The sequence below is a fragment of the Protopterus annectens genome, chromosome 12.part0 (assembly GCF_019279795.1).
Source record: "Protopterus annectens isolate FY-2018-M chromosome 12.part0, PAN1.0, whole genome shotgun sequence".
Taxonomy (NCBI): domain Eukaryota; kingdom Metazoa; phylum Chordata; order Ceratodontiformes; family Protopteridae; genus Protopterus; species Protopterus annectens.
Genome location: NC_056746.1, coordinates 1,168,329,803 through 1,168,340,300, shown reverse-complemented (window position 1 = coordinate 1,168,340,300; position 10,498 = coordinate 1,168,329,803). Strand labels below are relative to the sequence as shown.

The 10,498-nt window shown below is 31.8% G+C and overlaps 1 protein-coding gene across 1 annotated transcript in view; it reads right to left on the bottom strand.

Annotated features, from left to right (window-relative positions):
* Positions 1 to 10,498, bottom strand: part of KIAA1755 (KIAA1755 ortholog) — a 986,731-nt gene that overhangs the window by 166,510 nt on the left and 809,723 nt on the right. The window contains exon 15 of the mRNA XM_044090195.1: positions 8,467 to 8,716. Coding sequence (XP_043946130.1) covers positions 8,467 to 8,716 — 250 coding nt within the window. The remainder of the gene's footprint in view (positions 1 to 8,466; positions 8,717 to 10,498) is intronic.

The window sequence follows — 10,498 nt, the reverse complement described above, 5'->3', positions numbered from 1 at the left end:
TAGTATCCAATTGCACAAGGGGGTGTTGATGCCCATTTGAATTAGTTTCATCACTAGGTTCTGGGGGCGGGGGTGACAGCATTAAAGGAGGAACTGAAGTCAATGTATGTGTATGTGTATGCCAAGAACCAGTGCATTGTGTGATAAACATGACTTGTCAGGGGCAGTTTCAGTGTATTTTTGTGTATGTGTTTGTATATAAAATAATATCACCAAAATTTAGCTGGTTATCTGTAGGCATCCATATTGCTATGGAAGGAGGAAGCACTGGGGTGTGTGGCTGGAGGGAGCAGTGGAGGAGGTGCCATGGAGCCCTTCACTTAGGGCACCATTTCAGCTAAGGCTGGCCCTGGATGTATCTCTAGGTTTCTTGACATTTCAAACATTGTGTGCAATTCTAAAAGTATTCTAAACATATTTTCTTTTTTTTTTTCAAAACAGGTTTATTGTTTTAACATACAAGAGAAATATCATAACAATTTTATACAAGTAATTAAAAATAGATATGATTATAACATTCAACAAAACAACTAAAGTATTTACAAAGACATCCACTACAATCAGATCAATTAATTAAACTAAAATACCATGCTATTGAAATTAGGATTTTTTTAACAAATTTTGTAAATTATCCCATACAATATAATAAGATGTTTTTCTAGTTGTTCTTGACCTAATTGTGTTTATTTCCATATGGCACACTATATTCATAACATTTTTAAATTCATTGAATGAAGGAGGTGTATCTGAAATCCAATTTCTGGTTATTATTTTCCTAGCCACTGCTAGAATAGACCATAACAAGGGAAGCTTAACCTTTTTAACACTTTGAGGTACAGGTGTGTTGAATAATATAAGAGATTTAGAAATAATGAAATTATCTGTAAAAAGAGCCTGCAAAAATTCATTAATTGACTTCCAGTATTCTTTCAATTTTATACAATCATAAAACATATGAGCCCAGTCAGCATTAATTTCGACATTACATCTCTTACATAGATTATCTTTATTATTTATTTTATTCATCATCAAAGGTGTATAAAAAGATCTATGTAAAAATTTCCATGTATAAAGTCTCCAGACAATGGAAGACGTAGTTCTATAGGCAGATTCCAATATATATTGTTTATCTTGTTGATTTGGTGGGTCCCCATTAATAGAAGTGAAGTAATTCCAGTATGTATCTACACTGTAAAAAGTTTCTTGTCTGATAATTTTATGTAGGTATGAAAGTTTACCTTTATCAGAAACTTTATGTTGTAAATTTAATATCAAGTAATCAATCAGTGTTGGAATAGATTCTTTAACTGTTATAGACATTAGATCTATTTTATTAATGAGATGTTGTCTAAAGGTCTGAACCTCTAACCAGCAAGTTTCTCTTAGATCAAATTCTTGTTTTAAGAAATCTAGATTTTTAACTTTATTATCAGATATCAACTGATACCAGTACTTTAGATCATTATCTATAGCTAAATGAGTTCCTTCAGAAGTAGATGACAAAAGCATACCCTGAGTATACATTATAGGGAATATAATAAAATTCCATTCCCTATACTTAGGGTGCATGAATATAAAGTTACGATAGCTAATAATAATATTTAATGGGTAACAAACCATATGTTTAGGTGTAATAGGTGAAGTACAAAATTCCTTTAGTAACCATAACATGGAGTTATTTACAATCATATTTTTATGTGTTAAGGAGATTTTTATGAAGTGCATACTAATTAGCTCCCAATAATCTTTCCATTTTGCGACATATGACTGATCTATTAATAAAGTAATAACTTTTACAATAGAAGAGATAGTATATAAATTAAAGTCTGGAAAAGAAATACCCCTTGAGACCAGCTATTAGTATGTTTCTTTAATGCAATCCTAGGTCTATTAGGTGCCCATAGGAAATTTAACATTAGTGTATTCAGTTTCTTGATAATTATTTTTGTAGGTGGAAGTAGTATTGATTGTATTAAGTATAAAATCTTGGGGAATATTATCATTTTAATAATTGTAAGTCTCTCCTCCATAGCAAAAAACATATTATTCCAGGTATTAAAAAGATTTTGTATATTAAGAAAACAGGTATTATAATTATTATATATAATAGATTTAATATCTTTAGATAGTATTATACCTAAATAAGTTATCTGACCTGAATTGGTTACATATTTAGTAAAATCACTAATGAGAATATTTTTTCGTGTATATATAGGTAGTATTTTAGTTTTTTCTTCATTGAATATTAAACCAGAAATACTTTTAAAATTCATCATTTTATCAAATAGAGACTGCATAGAAGAATTAGATCCTGCTGATGTAATTAGAACATCATCTGCAAAAGTTGAATTTTGGATGTTGTATTTTCATCTATTTCAAAACCCTCTATGTCAGTACTGTTTCTGATCAAATTAGCCCAAGGCTCCATTACTAAAGTGAATAATAGTGGAGAAAGTGGACATCCTTGTTTTGTACCTTTAAAATGGGTATTTTTGTGAAACATATGTTCCTACCTTAATATAAGCCAATGTTCCTTTGTATAAATGCTCAATTAGATTTACAAATGCATCTGAGAAGTTTGTGCACTTCAGTAAGGAAAACAGATAGTCCCAACTTACTGAATCAAATGCTGAACTTATATCAGGACTAATAAGTGTTAAATCTTTCTTTTTCCTATTTGCAAAATCAATTAATGTTAAAGTTCTTCTTATATTATCAAAAGTATTTCTATTTACAATGAAGCCTGTCTGATCTATATCTATAATGCCGGGGATGATTGTCTTCAATCTATCAGCAAAAATACTCATAAACATTTTATAATCAACATTAAGTAATGAGATGGGCCGATATGAAGTACATCTAGTTGGATGTTTATTAGGTTTTAAAATTGGCGAAATAAATGTATATTGCCAAGATGGCGGTTATTAACTCAGTTTGGGCCAAAATAAAACCTTATGTATTAATGAATATGTACTTTTAGAAATGATTTTATATATCTCTGGTATAATACCATCATTACCCGGTGCTTTGTTTGATTTAAGCTTATTTATTTGTGTAATAACCTCTGTATATGAAATACTTTTGTCCAATAGTTTAATCTGTTGTTTATTAAGCTTTTGTTCATGTTTGTGGTTATAAACTCCTTTATTTTATCTTTAGGTTCCATGTTAATGTTATTATGGTTAATTTTGTGAAAGTGATTTCTAAATTCATCTAGTATTTCTGGTAGACTAGAAACATTCTTCTTTTTCCTTAGAGAAAAGATTTCTTTGATATGGTTTTGTTTATTCAACCTTTTTGTTTTATTTTTAAGTCTATGTAAGTATTTGGGGCTTATTGAATAAGACAAAAACTTGTATTTCTCTAAAGTTATTTTAACTTTATGAGTTAAAATTTCTTTGTATTTCTCATTTAGTTTGTTTATTTTATTCAGTAACTTTCTTGTCCATAATATTTTCTTTATTATTATGTTTATAAGAGTCTAATTTACTTTGAATATCTAACAATTCCTTATCCCAATATTTCCTTTTATTATTATACCATCTGATACTTTGTCCATATAGATATGATTTTAAGGCATCCCAAACATAGACAATGGAGACTTCAGGAGTATTATTTATGTCTAAAAAATGTTTTACTTCTGAAAGTATATATTCTTTATAGTCTTTTAGTTGAGTTAAGTATGCTGGTATCCTTTTGATCTGAACATTATGAGTATTTTTTATCATGAATTCAAAAACAATTGAATTATGATCAGATATAGGACATGAAATGATTTTGGAATTAATTAAATCTGTTACCATCTGGTTAGAAATAAAGACCATATCTATTTTTGAATATGTTTTGTATCTGTTAGAAAAAAAGGTGTATGGTAATGATTTTGAATCTATCTGATTATTAATATCATTCAAATGATAAGAATTAGCAAAATAATTTAAATGTTTTGCATTAGATGTAATTCTTCTTTTTCCTATAGTGGTAGTATCACTTTCATGTAGTATACAATTAAAGTCACCAGCTAAAATAATATCTCCTATAGAGAATGATATGATCTTATCAAGATGATGTTTCACTGTATTAATACCAATTCCAGGTATCCAATATACATTAATTAAAGTGTAAGTCTTCCCATTAATTTGTATTGTAACCATACAAAACATTCCTTTGTCATCCTGATAAGACTTAATGGTTTTAGGAATGGGCATACTTTTATTCCATAAAATAGCCACTCCTCTTTTTTTCTGAGTGTGCTCTGAACTAACCAATACTGTATATTTGTTTGTGGCTAGTTTATCAATATCTTTTTTTCAAGAGATGGGTTTCTTGCAGGAAGACTAAGTTGGCCTTATGTAAATTAATGTATCTTATTAGGCTTGCCCTTTTACACAGATTATTCAATCCATTAATGTTTAAAGAAATTCCTTTTAAAGATGTCATTTGGCATTTTTAAAACTTAAGAATCTTATGATCAAAATAACAAATAACAACATAAGTAATGTTACATCTCCTCCTTTAGGTGTACCTTTAAATATAGCTGTATTTATTGAATCTCTTATGGGATTTTGTATAGGATTCAATTTTGTTTGTAGTGACAATGAGTGTACAAAATATATTGTGGATGTCAAAACTATATACATATAACAATGAACAAGTGAAAATAATGTAAGGATTAAACCTTGCATCCAGCCTGAGTTAAAACTCCAACTTAGAGTAGTATTTACCACTCAAGTTAACCCCTACCCTAAGCAGCAGTACCTCAGCTACCACCTTATCAATTTAATATTGGTTATATTTAACTTAAATTAACAGCTTTCAATTCAATTATCTAGCAAGACAAAACTACACATTTGATAAAACAGCATCATATAAACTAAAATAAACTTTTTTTTTTTTAAAAACTATTCATACTACTATATACATCTATGTAATATAATACACTTGTATTCAAATAGCATTCAAATAATCTTGATATTAGGAACCAAGAGGAGAGAGAGAAATAAAAGACGTGAAAGAGGGAGAGAGAGTGAAAGAAAGAGAGAGAGAGAAAAAAAAAAAGGAAGGCATATTTACATATTAATTTATTCAAAGTATGTAAAAATAAGTTCTAACATTATTCATTTAAATCAAAAACTTTGGCTAATATGGTTCAGACATTACATATATTAAGATGCATCTATTTTCTGTCATGTAAATGCAGTCAACAGCTTCCAAAAAACCCCTTGAATTGCTTGTATATGAGCATTTTACTCATACTCATTATTGTCAATAGAATAAAATATTATATTTATAGAAATTGTTATAAATCATACTGCATAGTTATGCAAATTCTCAGAAACACTTGCATTATTGTAAAAAAAAGCCATCTGTATTTTGTATGTCTATACTACTGCTTTAAAATATATCACATGACAATTTCTTCCAGAATAGAGTTATAAAGTTATTTATGCTTTGTCAATCAGATGAATTAAATGAGTTATAGTAATGCATATGTTTGGAACATAAGTTTTTAACACAGATTAGTATGCTGCATTCAAGTAGATTTTCAAAAACACTTGAATAAATGTTTCATTTTCTATGCCTTCTAAAATAAGACATTTACTTACTACAAGAAACTGCATCATTTAAAATCATTATAATTGACATATTTTATGAATTATAACATAGATATTTAAGTAATTATATAAAATAACTCACATTTAAATGTTAAATAGTTCATTTTCCTTCATATAGTCGCATTTGCATCAGTTCTACTTCCTGGTAGAGTGTTCTTCCTGAATCTGCGATGTGTCAGTGTGATATCTAGGTCAAAGGTCAAATTGACTGCTTTCAGCTTCTCTGTGAGAATTCTGAGAGTTGAAGCTTTTAAAACAACTCGAGGACACTGTTCATGAGGCAGCACACATCCCAGATTGTCTCCCTTAACATTTTGGCGGGAAACTTGTTAAAAACTAGTGACAAACATTCATTTAGCAGTGTAAATGCATCAAAACATGACAAAACCTTTGCAATGTATTTTACAGGTTATTACAGCCTCTATGTAAGTGAAATTAAGCCCAAAGTTATTAATAAGTAATAAAACTCAATATTTTTGTCCCAACTCAATTTTTATGCAAATCTTATTATTTACTATGTCTATATGATCAAAAGCATTTCTATATATTAATATGAAAGAAAAAAAAATAAAGAGAAAGAATAAAGAAAAGAAAAAGAGAGTAGAAAATAAAAGAGTGCAAAGCAGAAATAGAAAAAATGTAAGAGAAAGCTATAAGAAGTATATACAATGGAATATTACTTACTGTTTATATTAATAGAGTTAAAAATAAAACATATTATTTACTATTACTTAGTTCTAATTATTATTAGTTAAAGCATGACAGATTATTTACAAACAAGCATAAGCAGTATAATCAAGAAAGTATAATTAGGAATAGCATTTGAAGAACATATAAACTTTTTACAAGGAATAAATATGTTATTATTCCATTTATCATATTTTCATTACTCTTCTCTCCCTGCCCTCCCCCATCCTTTACCCACTACATAATCTAAATAGAATGTCATTGTTTAAACAAAGAAAAGAAGAAAAGGAGAAAAAAAGAGAAGAAAAAAAATGTATCAAATTACTGACCTTACTTCTCTTTTTCAGAAAGAGAAACAAATTGAATAATAGCTTGTTATTAGTTCCTCAGATATTTTGACTGGTTATGAAACAAAACATTTCTTTGCACACAGAGAATAACTTTGATTAAATCTTTTTCAGAATATTTGTGGCTTTCTGGAAATGCAGGAACTATATTTAAAAAGATTAATAATGAAGTAAAATGATGAGAGAAAAAAAAGAAAAAAAAACATAGAACAAATCATTTGTTTTTTAGTCTCTTCTTCCTCTCTGAAGTCTTCCACGAAGTTTCAGTTGCCAGTCTCTTTAATGAAGGACTAGCCCATTCAATTTCCTCTATTTTATCCAAAATCTTATTTTTTTTTTGATAAACAGTAAAGCAGAGTCTAAGTCATCAAAAATTTTAGGACCATCAGGAAGGAAGATTTTTAGCTTGGCAGGAAACAGAAGGTATGTTTTAAACTGTGCTTTTTTAAGCTCCCTTATTAGTGGCAGAAAAACTTTTCTTTTAGCTATTACCAAGGAAGAATAGTCATTGTCAAAACGCACAGTTGTCTCATTAATCTTAACAGGAGCTTTAGCCCAAGCAGATTTAAGAACCATCTCTTTATCAAAAGATGATAGAAATCTAACTATAACTGATCTAGGATAGTTTTTGTTAGAGTTAGTATTAGCTATAGATCTATGTGCTCTTCGATACCAAAAGAGAATGCTTCTGGTAAGTCTAAAGTTTTAGGGAGCCATGTTGTTAAAAAGAAGTAATATTGTTACCTTCAATATTTTCTGGCAGTCCAAAAATCCTAATGTTATTGCACCTAGATCTATTTTCCAGGTCATCCAGCTTTGTTTGTAAATGTGTATTTTGTTTCAGCAGAAACTCAATGTTGATTTCCTCTTCTTGGATTCTATTTTCCATGTCATTCACAGCTTCTTCTATGCCTGTCATCTGGATCTTCTGTTGTTGCAGGTCTATATGTAACAAGTCTATTTGTTTTGTAGTTTTTCTATGAAGGTATCTATTTTAGTATCCATTTTATCCATCTTAGCAGTAAGTTGCTGGATTATAGTTATCAGAGACTGAAGTTCTTTCTTGATGCTGGAGTCTTGAGAATTTGTCTTACTGGAACTCATTTCAGACTGATAAACTGACAGGAAAATTTCCAAAGTGATTTCTGACAGGAATATTGTTAAAATTTCCTTTCTTTTTTAGATATAGTTCAAGAACTATATAAAACAAACATATTTAGAAAGAAAATTACTTCAAAAATTAATTTTTTAAGTAATTAATTCCTGTCAGTGTAATGAAATTGGTGGAGCTGAAGAAATCTGCTGCTATCCTGTGTTCATCCTTGGCCACGCCCCCTCTAAACATATTTTCTGACATCATTAGCTTTAAAAACATTACTCAGATTCTTGACCTTCCTAACATCCCTTAATGTTCCACACTTTCCTTGCATTCTTAATATTTCTAATATTCACACATTCTAAATACTATTTTTAGAATTCCAAAGGTTACAAGGGGGGTAGTGAAAATGAAGGCAAGGAAGCAGACAGAAACCAGACAAAGTGAGATGCCACCTCCATTACACAACTGATCTGATCAAGATAAAAGATAAGTATGTGCAGCAGATTAAATTATTTTTCATATGATTATTTTTTATGCTGTCACACTTTAAAGCTCTATTAAGCTGACCTCATAGTTTAATAGTACTTCCACACACAACATACATTAAGTAATTTTAAGGAAAGCTGACAAATTCTACTTTACTTTTAACCAGTAACAGAATAAAAAGCCTATAACGAGCCATTTTCATCAATACTTCATATGACAAGCCAGGTATACTCACCTGTTTGAGGAAACAGCGGCCTACGTGCAAAGGTTTCTCTATGCAGGCTTCCAGCTCTTTTAGGAACAGCTGACTGTGGAACTCATACAGCTTTTCAAGATTACCAAATATAGTACCACGCTGGCCTCGAAGGCCATGCGGGAGGTCTGGTTTCTCCATTTCTGGGAAGTAGTGTGTGATAACATATCCAAGTGAATGTACATAATCCCTCTCAGTTGTAAGCAGCTCCTCCAAAACCAGCTTCAGTTTGCTACATTGTGGAGACACATGGATTGAAATAAGCATATTAGAATATGTTATAAATACATAAAACAGATGTCCTTTTGGTTTCTTCAAAATTAAGTAGAAAAACTAGATATGCTTACCAAGTCAAAGCTGCAAATAAAACACTTTACTTCACATAAAACGCTGTAAGGATTCAGCATGCCTCATGGTCTTTGTTGCTCTCATTCAGAGACTATACTGCCTTTCCCTGACTTCACCTATATATTTTATCATTTTACCTCACTCAGGTATTGTCATGTGACTGTCAGTCTCTGACATGAGTTTATTGCAGGCTGGTACCGTTCCCTCTTTTCAGAGTAAAGGTCACCACAGCTGCCTGGCTAGGTGTTATAGTAACATCCACCATACTAGTCCAGAGACTATACTGCCTTTCCCTGACTTCATCTATATATTTTATCATTTTACCTCACTCAGGTATTGTCATGTGACTGTCAGTCTCTGACATGAGTTTATTGCAGGCTGGTACCGTTCCCTCTTTTCAGAGGGAACAGTACCGGCCTGCAATAAACTCATGTCAGAGACTGCCATGGACTTCCGTGGTGGTGTAGCGGTAGCATTGTTGCCTCACAACAAGAGGTTCTCCCATTCGATTCTCAGCTGGAGTGCGGGGAGTGCCTTCTGTGTGGAGTCTGCATGTCCTCCCCGCGGTTGGGTAGGCGTTCGAAAGACATGCGTAAATGGGAGTGCCTTCGTTGAAGGTTGAACGTTGAGCTGGCACTTCGGCATTCGTGAAAATCTGCTGCCAATCATTAGCGGACCGGAGTTCCGCTGTGAAGACCCTTAACTGGGAAAAGCCAAAAGACAACAACAACTGTTCCCTCTTTTCAAGGAAGAAAAGGGAGGACAAGGAAAGGTTCTCTGCTGGCAAATTCGATTTGCTATCACTTTCTGCTTGAACAACTCCCACATCCTGCCCCATGCACACACGACGCTTGTTAGCTATCGTAGACATCAGTGATGTGCACTGCGTAATCTGGGTACCTATTACTTTGTTATTTTGATTCTCATTCCTTTTGTGGCAACATGCCCTTCCCTGCTGTACTTTTACTGTCTTTGCTGCTGTTCTGTAAATGGCCTAAATCTGTGTGATGTTCTTATTCTGACAAGGCTCGTCTTTATACCTCTCCAGGATGAGACTTCAGTAAAGGTCACCACAGCTGCCTGGCTAGGTGTTATAGTAACATCCACCATACTAGTCCAGGTAAGTATTTGTAACTGACCAGGTATATGTTGATCAGCATACTTGTGCAGGTACACATTCCAAGACTGTACATTACACCTCATCATCCACAACAAACTGCTATAACAAGAATTTATAGCAGGAGTATGGTCTATGACACAATTTTCTCATAACAATGAAGATTTGTTCCCAAGGAACCAAAAACCCTAAAAAGCTCTAAAATATAAGGATTATTTGTACCAAGCTGAACTGAGGTGAGCTACCAGCCACAACTCTGAGCTGAGATAACACATGACTAGAGGCTTCTGAGCTTCCAAAAAACATAAGTTGCCTTTTTTTTTTTTTTTTTTTTTTTTGCTTATTTATACTATTTACTACACTTTTGTATTGCCTGCTGCCTACTTTTATACTGCATTTGGCGATAGTGTAGTGTACTGGCTCACCAGATGTGCAGTAGCAAGCACCGCCCAAAACCCTCCCCCGTTGTTGTACGTCAGTTGGAAGCATTCAATATTCATCCGGTGTGAATGAATATTAAAGCAATGCTGACTTCGTATTAAAAGAACG